Source organism: Calonectris borealis, chromosome 3 (genome assembly GCF_964195595.1).
Source record: "Calonectris borealis chromosome 3, bCalBor7.hap1.2, whole genome shotgun sequence".
Classification (NCBI taxonomy): domain Eukaryota; kingdom Metazoa; phylum Chordata; class Aves; order Procellariiformes; family Procellariidae; genus Calonectris; species Calonectris borealis.
Window position 1 is genome coordinate 60720840 of NC_134314.1, and position 19691 is coordinate 60740530.

A 19691-nucleotide genomic window follows, 5' to 3' on the forward strand; every position below is an offset into this window, starting at 1 on the left:
GCGATCAGCGACGTTTTACCCGGCTTTCTTTCTCACCCCAGCGGTAGCCACTGAGATAAGAAGTGGAGCAAGAAAGGGTTCAGTGAAGTCGCCGATTTTCCCCTGAATCAGCTTCACCTCCCCCTTTCTAGCCCTCTCCTTCCCCCAAAAAAAGAAGCCCTTGCCGGAGAAAAGAAACGCGATACCCTTCTGTCAAACAGACGGCTGTGCCTCGCCTAGGTGCTGCTGAGCTGCGCCTTTGCTGCCAGGGCTCTGGTGAGGGTCCCCGCCGCCGGCGGGGAGGCTGCTGCGGGCACCCACGGGCGCTGCCGCTCGGCCCGGCCCGGCCCGGCCCGGCCCGGCCCGGCTCGGCTCGGCTCCGGCCCGCGGCCCAGCCCCGCGTCTCCCCTGCTGCCAGCCGGCCGTGGGGACGGCCCCCGGCCCCCACGGGACACGCGGCTTTGCTCTGCCCCGTCCCGCCGGAGAAGCCACCCCGGAAAATCCCTGTCCCGGGGGGAAAAGCAACAACGGAGAAAACCCCGAGGAGAGGGAGAGCCTGGAGACCCCTCACCCCCCTCCCATCTCCCCATCTCCTTTTTGAGCAGGGATGTGGGGGGCAGATTCAGGCAAGAGGGGGGTGCTGCGCTGTGTCCCCCTCCGCGGGGAAGGGGCCGAGTACACCGCTCCGTCCCCCCGGCAAGTGGGGGGGCTCCTCCCCACGGAGGGGCCGGGGTGCGGGGGGCAGCGGCAGCTTCGCCGGGGCCCCGGGAAGGCTGGCGGCGGAGGGGAGGCGAACGGAGACCGCCGGGAGGGGGCTACCAGCGAGGCTGCAGAGCCCCGCCGCCCGCCGCGGCCCCGGCCCCGGCCCCGGCCCCGGCCCGCCCCGCCCCGCCGCGGGGGGCAGCGCAGCCGCCGGGCCGGCGCGGAGCGGCGCCCCCCGCCCGGCCCCGCAGCTGGAGGATGCTTGGGCGCTGATGCCCCGAGGGGGCTCGGCCGGGCGCGGGGAGACTCCCCCCGCCGTGCCGGGGCGCTGGGGCTCGCCTCCTCCCGCCCCGCCCCGCCCCGGGGCCTCTCCCCCGGGGCCCCGCTCCGGAGCAGCTCCCGCATGAAGCCCGGGGGCTCCTGGTCGGCGGGCGGGAGAGCCGGGGGGGCCCGGCCCACCTGCGCCCGGCGGCTGGCGGTGCCCGCGGCGCAGAGCGCGGCTGCTCCGGAGCAGCGGCGGCGGCGGCGGGGCTGGGTCCTCCTCCTGCCCCCTCGCCGCTCCCGCCCTCGCACACTCCTCTCCCACCGCCATCCATCCATCCGTCCTGTCGGCACCTCGCCCGCCCGGCGCACACACGGGCGCGCACAGCCGCACGCACCCCGGCACCCCCACAACATGCTGCCGGCCACCGGCCCGGCATGGACCCCGGCGGCGGCTGCTCGGCTCCTCTCCGCTGCTGACTCCCCTCTGAGGTTTGCGGCAGGTAGCGGTTGGAAAGTGCAATAGGAAAAGCGGAGGGGAAAAAAAAAAAAAAGGGAAGAAAAAAAAAGGGAAAAAAAAGGCAAAAGCCATCAAGCCGGCCAAGCCCAGCTTTGGATCTCAGTGCAGGTACTGCTGCTGCTGTGTTCATCCCTTGCCGCCTACCACCCCGGTTTATTTTTTTTTTTAAAGGAAAGAAAAAAAAGAACGAAAAGGAGAAGTCGAACTCTCAAAGGGTTACTATGCAATTGCGACTGATTTCTTGGTTTTTTATCACTTTGAACTTTATGGAATACATTGGCAGCCAGCACGCCTCCAGGGTACGGCGACAGGGAAGAAGTAAGTGCGAAGAGATTTATACTTTGATAACTTCTGCTTCCTCTCGTTGTGCTGTTCACCTGTCCGGGGGGTTCTTGTGCCCCCGGTGCCTTTGCCAGTGCGCTGGGAAGCAAGTCCCGCGCCCGCGGCGCGGCCGAGCGGATCTGCAGGCAGTTTCATTGAGTTGGAGGGATGAAGGCGATTTTTGATCTCTTTCTGCTTTTCTCTCTCACCTCACCGGGATGAGCAGAGCTGGCTCCGGGAAGACCTGCGTCTGTTCCTTTGTATTTTAATGTCTGGTAAAGGGGAACGTCCTTTCTTAGCTCTTTCCATTTCCTAAAGGGAAAGCGCGATGACACGACAGGTAACTTTTGCCGTGATGCCCTAAGCGCCTTTCTCCACCCCGGTCACCATGTGGGGGAGGACGGAGAGAGAAGCCCCCATCAAGAGCCAGCAGTACAGATTATCGCTATAGGTTAAGCCTGGCGCCCGGCGATGCGGAGCGGGGGGCTGGGGTGTCGCGGCGCTCCCCGGCCCGCTGACTTCCAACCTTCACTCGCCACCAGTCACGTCGGTGGCACCGTCCGGGAAGCCCCTGGGCCATCCATCGGCACTGCCCCGGGGCTGTGGCCCCTGATATTTTATGTTTTTTTTTTTAAATCCCATGGGATGAAGGGAGCTCGTCCCTTCTGACTTAGCCAGCCCCTGACCACTGTCGCCTGGGTCCGGAGTGGCGGCAGGAGGGAGCCGGGCGGGCCGGGGCATCCCCGCAGGCCGGGGGGCGCGGGTCAGTAACCGGAGGTGCTGACAGCAGCTCCTTGGGCGCTGCCCTCCGAAGGAGGCGATGTGGGAGACCGGAGGAGAGGCGAGCCCCCCGGCATCGGGGCAGGAAGAAAAGCGAGGCAGAAGCGAGCCGCCCCCTCGGGAAGGCGCTGTCCAGGTCGTGGGGCGCTGCGGGCGGGCGGGCGGGCTCTGGCTCCGGCATGGGGCTCCGGCGTGTCCGGCAGCACCGGCAGCTCCGAGGACCCGGGTCGGCGGTGACCCCCCCTCGGCAGGGCCCTGCCGGGGCGCCGCAAGGAGCCGCCGACGGCGGCGGGCTGCGGCAGCGGGGGGCACTGGGACGTGCCCCCGATCCCGCCTCGCCACCCCGCCTGCACCGGACCCGTCGCCGTTTCTGGGGAGGCATTTTCTGCGCACCTACCGCGGAGGGGCTGCTCATGCCCGTCCTCTTTCCCCGACAGCTGCAGATACCGAGGAAATGTCATAAAACACGGCAGCCTGCATTTAATCGGCAAGAAGTAACTTCCTCAGGGAGGGGACGGGGGGGGTTACTATTATTTTAATTTTTTTTTGCTCAGCGCTCGCTCCCTTCCGCTGCTTGGCATGGCTAGCCCTTGAAAGCCTCCTTTGTATGGTTTGCCTCCTGCACACAAGGTTTGATTCACCTAAAGTGCCCCTAAAGCTGAGCCGAGGACGAGAGAGACCGGGGCTCCAGCTCTCCCATCCCCACGGCCGCGCAGCGAGGGAGCACTAAGGGCTAAGTAAAACATGTCAGGGCATCCGATTTATTATCCTTGGCAAGGGAGGGCTCCGCAGCCTCCATCACTTCCCACCCACTCCTTTAACCCCTGGCAGCCGCGGGCCCACAAGCTGCGGCCGGCCCCCCCACCCCCCCACGGGGGCACTCGACGGGCGCGGTGGAGGCGTTCAGCCCCGGGTCGGGGGCACGGCAGGGGTAGAGGGGCAGGACCCCCCCCGTGGGGCGAGGGTGGGGACCGGTCCCTCCTCCGCCCGACCTCGCTCCGGCACCTGGTGCGCGCCGCGCCGGGCCAGAGCCGGGCCGGCGGCGACCTCTGCTGTCCTGTGCCGCGGCGGGCAGCCCGCGGCGGCAGGTGCGGCTCCGCTCCGCTCGGCACGGCCCGGCCGCTGCCCCGCTCCTGGGGCCGCCCTTTCGGCGAGGGAAGGCAGGTCGCTGGGTGGGCGCCGGGCAGCCGCGATTTCCCAGCACCGGGGCCGCTGCGTGTGCGTGTGGTGCGCGCCCCACGCGAGCGCCGTCCCACCTAGGTCCTTCGTAGGCCCCCTGTCCAGCAGCGTAATTTTCGGGAAAGAGAGGTGGAAGTGCTGGCTGCGCATAATTAGCTGGTTGGTACAACGCGGAGAAGGTACTGAGTACTCGCTCAAAGTTTTCTGGTTAAATCAAGAGTTATGTTAAATTCACAGCAGAACAAGTGGCTGAAAAATCACAGCTAGAAAGAGTCAGAATGAAAGTCTGGCTCATTATTTTGGCAGTGAAGGCAAATAACTGTGAGAACACCTCACCTGGACACGGTGTACATCGTCCACTGGCTGAGGTCTTCAAATCGGGATGGTTGTAAAACATGCTTTGGTATAACTAGTGGTTATTTGGTGTGAAGCAAAATTAGAGCATGAGTGTTTATGAAAGTGATTATAAAAGAAGTTACAGTCACCACTTGCACTGATCATTTTGGCTTTAAAAACCTATGAATTGCTATTAATGAATACTGGAACTTGAAAAAAATGATAGTGTGCGGATAAAGAAGACACCTGTCAAATTCATCTGTTACATGCAAGACTTTCTCTGGATTTCTGTTTCTTCTGCCCAGTTAGTCCCCTTTAAGCACAAGTCCTAAACCCATTGCTAGGGAAGTGTTTTCAAATTTCCATTTAACCTATGTATTTTTAAATACAGTACAAACCACTTGCCATCAAGCAGTCAGTTGGCCCATGTTACTTCATTTTGTTTAATACCTGAGTCCCCCATTCTGTGTATTATATTGTAGACTCCCAGATTTTCAGATAAAGGAATAATGAAGCCTGAACTGACTAATTCAGAATATGCTGGGCCAGGCTCTCAGCCAGCATAAATTGAAGTTTCTTTGTTAATTTACCCCATCAGAAGGCCCTGGTCTTGAAGCATTACTTATTTTGTACCTATTGCCAAAGTAATCTTTACTAGGAGAAAAGTCTGGTCTGCAGTCCTTTCACTCCCCAAACTCCTACTGAAGTTTCTAATTCAAGCATCCTAAATTTCTGTCTCGTGATCAGTAGCAAATGCGTAGTTGGCTGTGCAGAGGCAAAACTCCTCTGAAGTCCACTACGGAGTGCAGAGGATTGGGTCCGTAATTAGACATAGCAGACAATAAAAGTTCAAAAGCAAACATATCGTTAGCAAAGAGATTTGTTTTTATTCTGATAAGAGCAATTAACAACAAGTTGCTTGTTCGGGTCTTACAAGAAAGATTAATATGCAGCTGAGTATAGACTAGCATACCATGTAAATAAGAAGTTCTATGTATCTGCCAGTAATTACAGTTTGCTTAGGAAAAAAGTAAGATTAAGTCAATAGTTCCAAAATATTTTGGCTGTGCAGGCCACCACCAATCCTCCAAACTTAGTACTGACAGTTGTGCACCTTTCTCATTGACCTTTTAACTGACAGAAATGAAGTATTATTTGCTATGGGTTTGTGAATGACCAGCAGAGCATTTGCCATGACCCTGTGGACTACCAGTGAGCCACGGTCTAAATCTGGAAGTCGCTAGAATAAGCAAAGTGATAGAAAATTCTGCATTTGTAGCACAACTTCTACATTTGGGAGTAAAGCTATCAGTATGACTTAGTGGAACTGCAGTTTGGATGTACAGCTACCATGATGTATATTATTGGTAGCCCATCACTATCTGATGTTGGCAATTGCCTCCTGCCTTTTGCTGTAACGGCCCGTTGGCGGTACCCGGCGTTCGTTCATTCCTTCGGTCGTTCCTTCGGTCGCTCCTCCGTTGGTTGCTCTGTTGACGAGGGACTGCAGGTCTGCATTTGCTTCTGGTCACGGTCACGAGTGGAGGGTTCCACCCTGCAAACTCGCTGCCTCTCTGGCTTGGTTTGCATGCAACTACTTATGAATTCAAAATTAGGCATATGCATAATAGCCCGTTTGAAAACATAGCTATATAAAATAAAACAAAACAGGAGAGAACTGACAGAACACAAACTGGTAAAATTACATCTTAATTTTTTTTATACCTTCGTGGAGGGTGTCATTCATATGGAAGTAAAATGTCAACAAGAAAATAGGATTTAGATTGTTAGTTAAAATAACACTGCATTTTGAAAGCAATTTTTTTAATAGTTCACCATCAATATATGTATTACTGATACCTCTGTGTATGTTTAGGGCTGGCATGGCACAGATGGTAATACTGCACATTCTATATATAACATAGGTGTTGTTACCAAGTTTTTTTAAAAGAAATAATTTAATATCTGAGTGCAATAATGTAAAGCAGAAGTTAGCCAAGCAAGCAGCCATCAAGTAAGCTGAATCTGTCCTTGGGCAGGATTAAATTACCCAGTGTTAGTTCTCCTTCAAAGTATTTGTATGCCGCTGATAACTTTTTTTCTGTGATGTTTTCATACTAGTATTGTCAGGGTAAATACTTTGCTGGTGACAAGTGCATCTTTTTTTGCAATGAAACTATATTTCTCATTTTTGGACGAGATCCTGTTTGTTTTGAAATAGACTGTAAAATTCCTATTGTAGTCATTAGAAACAAAAGCAGATGGAGAACTGTTTCATCGTATTTTCATAAACTGTGAACATATTTTGTAGTAGCGATATCTTAAAAAATTAAACATTAGAAAATCACTACCCATTGCTGCAAGCATTAGAAGTAGTATAGGGATAGCCTGCTTGTGTTGTTTTTTTTATAACTCTATGTGCACGGAGATCTGTGCTTGAAGTATACCAGCTGCATGTGGAACGATACATGTTATTATCCCAAGAGACTAAAGGACGTTACAGACCAGTTCCCATTTCATACCTGACATCTGAAAGGGTGATAATTTCAATTTGTTTCTTTCAGCTACTGAAGACGTCTTACACTATTTAAAATTTATGTTAAACTGCAAATACATATATCACCACCACATCCCAAAGCCATTGATGTAGGATGGTATATCAGCAAATACATAAAAAGTCCTATTTCTCTTTGCAGGCAGAATAAAATATTGCTATTATTAATGAGATGGTTTTAGAGCTTGAACCTGCCTCCTTTGCTTTCAGTGGAGAAAGTCCCATGGACTTCACCAGAGCTGGAGAGGGCTCTTTTTCTGCAGGACCTCAGGAAACATTTTGAGTTTGGAACAATTCCTGTGCTGGAGTACTTGCAAAATTGCATGATCCAAATATGTACGATACCTATATAGGAAAAAACAATGCTCTGTACCTTTCAAAACTGTGATATATAACCTGCTTGAGAGGCAATCTCTTCCTTAAGCATATGAAAAGAATAGCTATTTTACTGCTTTCACCTATTGAGCCAACTGAAGTCAAGAAAGTTAACTCTGAGATTAATTTCTTCTTTTAAGCTTTGTTATTAGTGTATCAAGCCTTTGCAAATCCCCGCTCTGCTGCTTCTTCTTGCTGTAAATTTTTCACTGAAGATAATGGAAGTTGTGCCTAATAAAATCTGAGCTAGGACTTAAAAACCAGACTTACTCATTACCTCTTGCTTAGCATGCTCATTTTGCTTTCTGGTTAATAAAGCTAGTGTGCTGGCTCGACCACTGCTCTTTATCACTAACATTAATAAGCTGTCTACCATTTCATATTCAATCATTTATACACAGTGACTAGTAGGAAAACTCATCCATTAAAACTATGGAGGTTCTTAAGAAGTTTTTTCCCCAACAGTAAATTGTCCCTTTTGCTCTTGAAATCAAATGAAAAGTTGCGAAAGCCTGGTGGAGGAGATACAAAAGCCAATAAAAAATAATATTTTTGTCTCATTTCTAATTTTGGAGTCTGAACTACTCAAAATCACTTTGCCAATTTTTTACCAAAATAATGCAGAACAAAGCAATCTTATCAGATGACAAAAGGCAGCTGAAACCATGTACGTTTTTATACAAAAGTCTGTCTGTCTGCTATTACCACAAACAATGCCGCAGATAAAAATATTCAGAGAATATTTATTCATGCAAAACATGTTATGGCTGTCAAAAAAAAAAAAAGAAGAGCTACAACTTTTTAATAAATAATTGAATAACTGAGCTTCTGGCGATGGCAGAATGATTACTTATTAGACGCTTTGTCATAATAAAATCCAACAGATTTTATTAATTATTACTTTAACCCTATTTTTGTTGTTAGCAGCGAGCAGTGCGATGAGCAATGCTACTTAAAAGGAAGGAACGATTGTACTACAGTTATACGATAGCTGACTAATAAACAATTTTGTGTGTTTCGATTTCTAAATTATGAGCTATAGACCATGCATTTTAAAACGTTAGTGTTATTTACTTGTGTGATCAAAAATAGCACTCACTGAAGCAAAGGAGCCACAAAAGTTATATCCCTCCAGTGCTGCTAGGGAAGAACTCAGCTATGGGGACCGGAGCTGAACTGGGAGAGACATGAACTGTGACGGCACTGAGCTCCCGCCTGCTCCAAGCAGCACCCCGGCATTGCGCCGATCCTTCAGCTCCACACAACAGAGTAATTAGGGGGAAGAACATAAAGAAATGCATATAGTGATACTTTTAAATGAAAGTAAAAGCCCAAACCACAGGTCTACAGCAAGTTCTGGTAGCACACTGCTATAAACATTATCCTTTCAAGCTTCTTATTGTGTGTCAGTTTTATGTCCTGACATGTTTCATGTTTAAACTTGAAAGGTCCTAGATGGGATTTCAGACGTTTGATATTTCCTGCAGGGTAAAGCAGATTTCGGGGCACTGTAAAATAAAACAGGAGCTCATTGATGGGTGTCGGAATAGCAACGATGTGTGATTCCTGCGGCTTCCTGTAAAGTGCGAGGGCAGACACAGCAAGGCTCAGATCCAAGAACAGGACTTAGGTGCCTAAGGTGTGTCTGGGGCAGGATTTAAACACCTGAGTCCCTCACCTTCAAAGCCCTGCTTAATTGCCACCTCATCCTCGACGCACAGGCATTTCTCAGATGTTTTGTCATTTCAAACATGAGACTTCACCTTTCTGACATTGAGCGTCCAGCTGGCAGGACGCATTGAGCGTCCACTTCTGAGCGCAGGTCCCTTCTGCAGAGACTTTAAGATTTTCTCTTAAAGAAACCCTCGGTAAAAAAGGCAATAAATAAATCATAACAAATAATTTAAAATTAACATTACAAAGTTCTTCCACAGGGAGCAAGGACTCTGCAGGTGATCGCTTACTGACACTGAATATAGCCACATAGATCCCTGCTCCTGCACCCGGGCCCCCCGAGCCCTTTCCTCTTCTGTGCTAACTAAAATGGGTGCAAGAAAATGGGTGGAGATTACGTGCAAATCCAGGTGATAAAAAGAGCAGATCAACACAGGCTACAGTCATGCTAGATAGAAGAATTAATTTAACTTAGATTTTCAACTCCTGGTCGAATATTTTAGCTGCCAGGGTTTTGGATATATTAAGGCTGCTGCTCCCTTCTTCGTGTGTTTCAAAAGAGTGAGGTCTCCTTTCTTTTGTTAAAGAATATATTGGCTTGCAGGGCTGGGTAACAGTGCCAGAGCACCCAAACCCCCTGGGCAGCCAGGATTTGAGACAGTTTCTGACCCCAGCATTTCCCCGTGACTAGGTTGAGAATCCCTTGTTCAGCGTCCTGGTTTTTGTCAATCCCTTTTGGAGGCGCCCAACTCTTCCCACCTACTGATAGGCAAGTCGGATGCCTCGCTCAGGGCTGCCAACTGTACTTTGATGGAGGCAATTGATGGAGGGCACCGCTACACAAAGCAGGGATGTTCAGAATAGCATAAATCCTTTATCAAGCACCACCCCACTTCTCTGCAAATAACTCACCAGGTGCGCAGCTTCTCTGGTGATAGTGTTTTCGTGGGAAGCTCTGCCAGTTAGGGCTTGAGCCCTTTTTCCTCATCTCCCCGATAAAGTGAGGTTCTGTTTCAAGAGGAAGGAAGAGAAGGCTCTCATGTGAACCAGAAACGTAGGAGCAACCAGCTGGTGGAACAAGATTTCCATTGCATTTCTCGACTAACATTTACAAATATCCACGTGCAGCACAGCTACTAAAACCTGACACTTTAATATGTTTACAAAGTTTATGTATGTTATCAGCACATGTAATACTCCCAACAGGATTTATTACAGGTTTCTTTAGCAACAACATTTTTTATTCATAACAGCTCAACTGGTCAGGGAGAGGAAAACAGCCAGTTTCTTCAGAGCGCGCCTCCCACGCACACTTGCCCAGCGTTATTGCATTGCTTATTTATGAAGATTACAAACACCAGCGTCGGCAAGTGTTTCATAACCTTGTTTCCTTTTCCTAGAACGTTCATAATTAATTTCACTTTTTTCTATGCCACTGAATAAGGAGTTGCTGGTTTTGTTTTACTTTATGTTACACTGCCGAGTGAAGAATTACCCCTCCAAAATAGAACCAAGTGGGACCAAAGGATATTTATTCAACATGGGAGTCGGAAGATGTTAAGTGCATGTATTTACCAAATACATGGAGATGGATGAAGATTCCAGAAAGTTTTAGTATAACACAGAACTGAAAATAATCAACTAAGATGAGACCTCTTTGTGCTGGGCACGATGGCCACAGAAGTCATAAAATCTAATAGACAAGATCTTGAAGGCAGGAAAGGTAAATAAATTACACGATTTGGTATTTTGCAAAAAAAAACAGCTTCTGTTTTGCAGTCCAAAATGAAGTCACACATTTGTCTTTTGTGTTTACGTTTTATCAAGGGTTGAGCAATTAGCGAGTTCCAGAGTTGAGGGTGTATTAAAAGTGAAAGTAGAATTCTGTACGAGAGTGTAGAACTTATAACTTGTGTTATGTCCTGGACAAGCATTTTGAAGCCCAAGGCCCTGGCTTTAGAAATGAAACAACTTAAATGTGCTATTTAAGCTACCCATCAAGGGGAAGCTTCAGTGGTGTAGGAATTTATCACCAGGATTCAGTTGTGAGTGAATGTCAGCAAGAGGACATCCACATGGCTGCTTAGGTCATATATTATTTCGTAAGAAAAGACCAAAATAATTTTAAAGAACAGGTAAATATGAAAACAAGTTCCCCTGGACAGATTGCGGACAAAAATATTTCCCTTTCTCTGTTGGCATAATTTATTTCTGCTAACAACCTACAAAATCAGTATGATTTGAGAATGCTTATTCTCTTCCATGACTGGGTACCACGAGCTTTCATCTGAGTAATCCACTGAGATACTAATCACGCTTTAAACCCCCAGCTTCTTTCAAATGTATGATGTCTTAGAACAAGTAAGCTGTTACATTACTAACTCTGAGTTCAGTATATTTCAGGAAATAATGTAACAAGCGGTGACATATATTATAGTTGTGTGGTCTCTTAGAGGTCAAAGTGGGCTCGATCACTCCATGGACGTGAAAATTATGGAGGAGGTTTCAGATAGGCTTTCTTTTACAATTTATCTACGTATTGTGGCTGGATACTCTGATGAACACAAGTCTTCCCAAGCTTTATGGAGGTTAGAAGCACTGGGTGGGGATCGACCGGAGTGGGGGGTCTTATTCCTATTTGCCAAGATCTTGCTGGCCACAAAGGAAACTGTAAACTGTACCCTTTCAAGATGAGGACAGGCTGCTATTCACCTCTTTCTGAAATCACATTATTTCCCGGCTAGCCAGTGAGCGGAGAAGTTCATTTCTTCCTCAGTATAAATCATACCTGAGTCCAGGTAAAACAGATTAATCAAAAGAGTAGTCTTCTCTTGCATTTCTATGCTTCATTGATTATGTAAAAAAGGATAGCTACCACTAAAAGACCACCAAGCATTGTGAAAGTCAATCCATGATCCTTTCTGAAGCCTTGCATAATTTGTTGAAAAACAAGTTACTCATCTATGGAACTTGCTGGTTGAGCCTTCCTCCCTGGTTCCATGACTGACTGTGGTTACTGCTGTGTGCACCAAAAAGGGCCTGTGTTTTTCATCTGGAAGTATGCAGAGACCTTGGACTCATCTCGTCCAAAAGAGATGAGCCACAGAAATTGCGGTACTGCATATAAGAGAGCTTATACAGAAGAAGAATCTTCCATCTCATACTCCCTGAGTCCTATATAAGCCTTTCCTAGAGCCCCCTAAGCCTACAGCTGTTGTCCTAGGAGTTGGAAAAAACTCCTTCACACAGTCTATGCCCATGATCTGCTAAAAAGACCTTTTTGACCATCAGCATCTATAACACTTGACAAAGGTGTCAGAAAACTGTAAACCTACAAAAAAGTGCAGGGTGGTGCTTAAAACCGTTCACAAAATATTGACAAAATTCATAATTTTGATGGAAAATATAATAATATTTTATAAAATATAAAAATACAAATAACAGAAATGTAAATAATAAATAAAAATAATATAAATGCTCATACATTTAGTCATCTCTCCCTTCTCCCCTACATAAGCATATCTATATCTATATATACACATTCACATACATACACACAAATTCACATAGACACAAGCAAGAATTAAAGATCTTGATGTGTTCTTACAGTATTTTCACTTTGAAATTGTTTTAAAATATAGGTAAAAAGGATACTGATAAGCCCAGACAGAAGTTTTGTTTCAAGCCACACAAAGCCCTTTGGTTTGTCTGAAAACTCCATCTCTTCTCTCACTGTTCTTACAGTCTGTTTGGTCACGGAAAACAAAATAATTAGTTTTGTATAAGCTAAACCAAACATTAAATTTAAAAAAAAAAATGCAGTGGAAGCTTGGTAGGGGATCCTCTTCTCTTTCTGTTGAGCTTGGCATGCTTAAAAGTATACCAGAAAGTTATATGGACTCTTCCCTTTTCGGTTGTGTGCAGGTGAAACTTTTCTGGCTTTCCATATGACGTGTATCACTAGGCTGGAAATTTTACTCAGCCGCTGAGGAGGAAAATGATGTTCCTTAGCCTGGGCTCTGGACAGGGGAACTTGGTGGTGCTAGAGAAGAAGAGTCTTTCCTTGCCCCCGTGACAAGCCAGCAGCACTCCTGCTGAGGTTCCAGGGGGGATGTCCGCGCATGGGGGCGTGCGTGTACCTGCATCTGTGCATGTGCTGAGCGAGCAGCAAGGAGAGTTAATATTCCTCTCTTTCATCAGCGAACAGAAATGTCATGATCGTGAGGGACATGTCAGACTAACAGGAGGTTTTCAACTAAAGTCTCTGCATTGTTTTTAATGGGAGTTGGTTTAGGCAGAATAAACATCTCATAAAGGTTAAGGGATTGATTCTGCTTCTAGTTACAACCCGTGTCAGGAAGCAAATAACTCACAGAGCTCTGCCAGCATAAAATTTGCATGTGCTCAGAATCCAGCCTGAATGTTTATACAGGCTATTAAAAAAACATGATAGTTGGTGGGGGACTTTTGTTCTCACTCACCAAGAGAAGGAGCAGCAATGCAATCTTCGCAAACTTCTCTTTGCGAGGTGCTGGTAAAGGGCGTGAGGGTATTCCACCGTCTTCTGTCAGAGAGCAGCTGCAATTTGCCACTTGAAAGTGTGGGAGGGATACTTTTACTCTTTTCCCCATGCTGCACTTACCCACCCTGCCCAGCACTGTGTACTCATCAGCTTTCTCCTACTTTGCTGTCTGCTCAGCTACAGTTGTCAAGCTTCCCTCTTCCCTCTCTTCCTACAGGTATTGAACTGAGGCACTGTTTCTCAAAGTAGTGACTGAAGTAATTCGCAGAGTGAGAACATACACCAAACCAGACTAGCTAAATAAGAGAGCACAGGGATAGACCCAAAATGCTTCATTTTCTGAAGTGGCAAGTGGTAGAGGAACTCTACATCAGCTCCATTAGCCTGCCTGATTTAATACAGGCATGGTCCATGTCCTCTTCACTATCCGTAACATGCCTGGATCCAACCCAAGCCCACTGGAAACAAGAACTAGCAGGTGAATGTGAATGAGAGCAGACACACCAGAATTCACATGTGACAAGGTTATGTACGTATATGATAATGTGCCCTTCGTCAAATGAATTTTTTAAATAATTTTTTTCTCATTGTCCTATCAATTCCTGTTCTTCCTTAGTGTCACCCCAAAGGAACACTCCCTTAGCGTTCCCTCTCCCTCACTCCCCTATTCGTACCTATAAGCAAGTTTCCTCCTCAGCTACTTTTCCCTTTTGATGCCAAGTCACAAGTTATTGCAACTTACAGTTCTGAGCCCAGGGTTTTGAGGAGAAATGGTGGAAAGAGAACGGATGCCCTTGAGCTGTGGTGTGGTGACTTGATGATAGCAGTGGGCTTCTTGGTGAGAGAAAAGAAGCAGTGAACAGCTTCCTTGATTTACAAAGACAGATTGTAAAAACAAGCTATGAATGTTTGCATGTACAAAAAGATGTGAATCCTTGGAGCCTTTGTCAGACACGGCCTGGTAGAAGTAAGGAAGGAGCTGGAAAAGTTTGCATGCTGTAATAGAGGACGTAGCCCTGAGGTGTCTCAAATACAAGAATATGAAGGGTGGAGTTTGGAAAACGGTGAACTATTCTGAACGTGTCAGTTGACATCAAAGATGGCTATGGCTGTTTGACCAAGCACAGATACCAAAGTATTCACCCAGTTTGTCTACTGCTCTCCAAGCAGCAGTGCAGGACCCTTCAGGGACCAGTGGAAAAAGTTCATCGTTTGCAAAAATATTGGTGGGGAGGAAAGCCCCCTCCATAATGCTTTGCATTTGCCCACAACTTTGTCAGGGAGTGTCATGATGGATGTCAGGGCAACTGGCCTCAATTTAGTACAACTTACAAAACCGTCCTCCTCAGCTGCAGAGCGAACTGCTTGCTGCACTCTATAAGCAATTCCCAGCTTTCGTAATGCCTGATGGTCCTAACTTTTCCTATGCCAAGCCCTTTCTCCGACACATTTAATTCCTCAAAGCTCTGCACATCTCTATTCTCTCTTCTGACAGCAGTTGAATAACGTCTACAAATGGAAACATCTACTCCTCCTCTTGGCTTGCTGTGGAGCCATAACCCCCTCCCCCAATATATTCAGTCTAAGTGGAATTACAGAGTTAGTCTGACAGTTTCTGAGACAGAAAACCTCTGGTTAACAGCAGAGCCCAAGCACTGCTCTTTCTATAGGCAGGCCAGTGCTTCTTGCTTCTTTTTAAGATGGACTCCCTCCAATGACTGGGGGACGGAGGAGATACCACACCCCGTCCAGCCGTCGGCCTCTTGCTGAGACAGCTATCATGACTGCCAGTTCTTTTTGAAGGTTTTACAATGCGTACAGTTTCAAACAAACATCAGATGAAAGCAATTTTGAGTCTAAACCAAGCACAGCCAGGTTTGCATTGGTGATTTATTGGTGAAAGTCATCAGCTCCTATTACCTATTTCTTGAGCCATCCAGTTCTTTGGCTTCCAGCCATTTCTAGGGCCCGATTCTGTTCCTGTTGAAGTTAATGGGAGGTTTTGTCACTGATTTCAATAGGAGGCCATTAACTTTCCAGCTTTCTGTCTGTAGAGGCTTGAAGTGCTTCCAGGTTTCCACCATAGTCTGCGGTTCCCCTCTTTAAGTCAATTGGACATTAACGGATTGCCTGGGCCCACACCTCTGGATATAGGAAAGCTCTAGATCTGATTCAGCTCTCGCTCACACACCAGCTTTATACCTCTGTGGAGTTCCGTCTGATTTATACTGGCAGGAGAGCGAGGTCCAACGTTACTTATGTCTGGGTCACTGCCAGCAGAACGCAGAGAGAATTCAAGTCACTTGTTATCCCCTTCCCTGCACCTCTCAATCACAGCATATACGTACGTATATATATGTGGATATATTAGAATCATCTGGACTCTTTTAAGTTATTCACCATCGAAACTGACTTCAAATTCAAGTTTTAAAGTTGAAATAACAAAGAAGGAAAAAAGAGCCAGAAGGGAGCCAGCTGCAAGGGTACTCACAATTTTCATCAGTCTACAGGACACTCCTAATAACATATTTTACTACTTTGTAGTGAACTTTCTTTGCTTCTGCCATAAATATATTCCCTATGCTGTAAATGAATAGCTTGCAAGCTCAGTAAAGTTAATATAGAAGAATAAATCTTAACTACCTAATGTCAGGTCAGAAATATAAATCTTATCTAATATGCCAGGTCAGAAGGAAAGAATACTCTTAGCTGAAAATAGCAAATACTTTCCAGTGCAGAGTAGGAACTTATTTTTCTCTTTAAAAAAATATGCTGTCCCTAATAAGATGAGTTGAACAGTCTCCTTTTAGAATCTCCAAAAGAAAAATAAACACATAGAGCAGAGTTAATTTATAAAATGCTCCAAAGTTTATCTTGGCAGAACAGTTTTAGGCAGTGAGATTTCTCTCCCTCTCGCACATGCATTCATACACATACACATTCACACACACACACATGCATGTGCGTGCACACACACACACGTCTCAAAAATAGGACAGGCCCTTACAATAGCAAATACCACAGAAAACTTCTATATCTGGATAAATTCACAGATCCTTATTCAGGCAAAGCTCTCATTTTCAAATCCATGGAAATTTTTCTAAAGCAAGACAATAATCCTTGAAGCTTTTTGTGTAAGTAAGTACAGACCTGCTGTGTCACAGTGGGAGACAGTGAGCCACACGAGTGCCTCCTGTCTCGGGTCTCCTCCCGTGCGTCGGCACTTCAGCCAGCTGTAAAGCAGCAATGCAGCTGCCGTCCCCTCCTCCTGCCTGCCCGGGGCCCTGCTTGTTGGGCACAGCTGGATAGCCTGGTGGGTGATCTGCCAGCCAGCTGCTGCGGGCACACAGGTCCCTCCAGGAGCCACAGGCTTCCAATGCTGCCCATCCTCTTGCTCCTGCTCCGCACCTCCTTCACGCACATCTTGCGCATGAGAGCCAAGGCAACTTCAGAGGCTCTGGAGGTGAAGCCCACCGAAGGCTTTCTTTCAGCCTCACGGGCTTAACTTTTTTTTTTTTTGTAGTCCGTATGCCTGCAATCAGCCTGTGCCGGGGAGCTGCAACAACAGGGGAATACTGCAGGCTCCAGATCTAACAGCCAAAAGACTGCCCCAGTGCAGGGTGCAATGCAGCCGACAGCAAACAGCACCGTGCCCTACACTGACATCCCCAAAGAGTTTGGAGCTCCTCCACCTCTTGCAGCAGCCACTGGCCTTTCAGACAGTTTATTTACCTCAGGGTCTGCAAAGCAAACAGTCACTTCCTCAAGATTAGCAAGAATAGAAGCAGTTTACATGGATGAAGCACAACTCGAGGCTGGTGCGCACACAATTCTCTGGACCATCCTTGCTCAGTGCCACCAAGTTACAGAATGCAGACCCTGACTTACTAAAATCCCACAGAAGAATGCAAAAACGCGCGGGTTCATTTTCTTTTCTCTTCTCTTCTCTTTCCTTTTTGGCTGCTGGGAAGTTGCCAGTAATTTCCAGCATTTGCTCTGACAACTGTTCTACTGTAAATATTTAGAAGAATCCATTAGAGATTAAACAAAGTGTAAGTAACTGCTCCTAAGTGATAGCTCTTATTAATGTTTGCAGCAATAGGCGCTTTACAAATGCGTTCTACCTCTAGGCTGCTTGTAGGAAAGGGCAAGATAGAAGGCAGCAGCCAGAACACAGTGTAATTTGAGCATCAGTGTGTTATCATTATAAATAATCAGTGCAGAGACAGCATTCTGTAATGTGTGCACCATGCTTGCAAATCTTCTAGACAGCAATGGGTAGAGTGCGCTATCCTGACCAATGTATTTTACATGATCTGTATCAGGCTGCAAAAGGACTTCTTTACCTTTCTCTGGTCTGCCCCAAAAATATTAAAAAAAAAACAAACCAAAAACCCCAAGCCCCCTCCCACCCCAAAATGTATCAAGAGTCATCAGACAAGCACTGCTCTGGTGGAATTTGTAACTTTTATTGTATTCTAAAATTATCCCGACTATACAGTGTCTGAAATGTTCACTGTGCAGTGTGCTATTACTAGCAGAGAAGGGATGAACACTAACAGTGTTCTGGGGCTGATGATAAGACACTTAAGAAGTAATGCTGGCAGAGGTCACTTTCCAGTGGACTCAATTTTGAGGATAAACAAGGCCGCATTTACAACAAACTGAGATGAATGAAGATGTATAAATGCATCTACACTCTAGCCAATTTCTGTGCTGAAAAAGTATGTGATATTCTAGCCACAAAGTGAACAGCAGATATATGTCTATGTATGCCCATATCATAGCAGAATTTTCTATCCCAACAAAGGTTAATGATACTGATTTTTTTTCATTGTCAGTTTGCAGTGAGTAGAGTGTGCTGGTTCCAACACAGAAGAGGTAAAAAATGGATCACAAGTCTTGGCTCCAGTGTCCACCTTGCACTGGTTAGGTCCTGCAAACAAAAAGGCCTGGGGCTTATGCAGGCCACTCACGAGGCTTTCCTGGGGTGGTATGTCTGATACTCAGAAGTAATGCATGAAAAGCATCGTTTCTAATTTTTTAAGCTGGCAGCCCCCTTCTACTTTCCTGTCCCCTACCTTAAAGGAAATGTCTAGATAGTCTCTAGGAGTTATCTGTGTTGTTCATACTTTCATTTTAGTTCATAGCCACATCTGACTTTTCAAACCATTTTCTGTATGCGAGTTTAGACCTTTACTGAAGAAATAAATAAAAGCAAGCTGAGTAACTGGGAGAGTTGGGTGTGAACTGCTGAGCAGGAACATGCTGACTTGTTGGGTACTCCCACCAGTGATCATGGTGGCTTATGGAGTTGCTGGATTCAGTGTCACAGCAGGGAAGAAGGATAAAACTTGTTAAGGTAAAGTCTGGTGCTGCAGGTTTCCCAGAGAAAGAAAAGGGGAAGATCCAACGCTTGTGATCACCTGAAGCAGGCCTCAGCAAGTTCAACAGAAAGGGTGGTGGCAAAAGAAGTTATTAACAGCCTCTTCACTAGTTCAGATGTTGGGCTGGTGTCAAGAGTGAAGAGGGTAACATCTGGTCCAGCTTCTCCTCTGCATGATCAACTAGTACTCAGCACAAATGAAGTAAACCTGTTGTTATCACCAGTTCCCAAGCATGAGATGGACTCGAAGCATAGGCAGCGATGTGCCTGACTCGAGTGCGTGCAGGTGCTGCTGAGACAGGGCCATCTCTGACGTTTGGCTGAAGTCAGTAGCCATCTGCCAGACAATGACTGCTACAGGCTGGGTCTGGCCTTGCACCACACATTGTTCATGTCCAAAAGCAGGAGACAGAAAGTCATGAAGTGTTCTTTAGGCCCTGGTGTTTCTGAACTTGTTTATAGGCTTCCAGGTGCCCACACTCTTCCATCTCTAGAGCCAGTAACCAGCAGGAGGAGAGGATGAGGGAGCCATCCTGAGCATCTTGACAGTGGCAAGGATGATGAATGTGAGGTAGGATGTAAGGCTATCTATCTTCTTCTGCACCTCCACGTGTGCATATATGGGAGCTTCAGGAAGTCAGGCAGAAGAGACGCTCATGCTCTAGAAAAGCTACAGAGGGGCAGACTAGATGGTCTCTTCAAGGAAGAGGAACATTAGTGAGGAGTGTTTCTAAGCTAGTGGGCTTGGATAGCTGAGAGCAACTGGAGTTGTTCTGCACAAAACTCCCCTAAGTGACTGTATTAAAAATAATAACAATAAGAAGCAGCAGCAAGAATGCACCTTTCAAAACCTGTACAAATATCAGTTCATTGTTCATATTAATCCTCTTGACAGGTTTGCAAGAGGGCACTGTCATAATTTTTCAAAAAGTGAAAAGGAGACGGATAAGTTATCTTCTAAGACGAGCCAACAGCCGTGATCTCATTTTAAGACACACAGATCACTTACTTGCAAATCTTGCTGGATTCCAGGTGGTCAGACCTCTTATGTACCTCAAGGAACAAATCTTCCACTGGATAATTTGGCAGGGCTCTGTTGATT

At 46.7% G+C, this 19691-nt stretch overlaps 1 protein-coding gene across 1 annotated transcript in view; it reads left to right on the forward strand.

The window, feature by feature from the left end:
- The first annotated feature begins 1310 nt into the window (after positions 1-1310).
- Positions 1311-19691, forward strand: part of RSPO3 (R-spondin 3) — a 62633-nt gene continuing 44252 nt past the window's right edge. Inside the window, exon 1 of the mRNA XM_075145795.1 lies at positions 1311-1780. Within this exon, the coding sequence (XP_075001896.1) occupies positions 1684-1780 (97 nt within the window). The 5' untranslated portion in view covers positions 1311-1683. The remainder of the gene's footprint in view (positions 1781-19691) is intronic.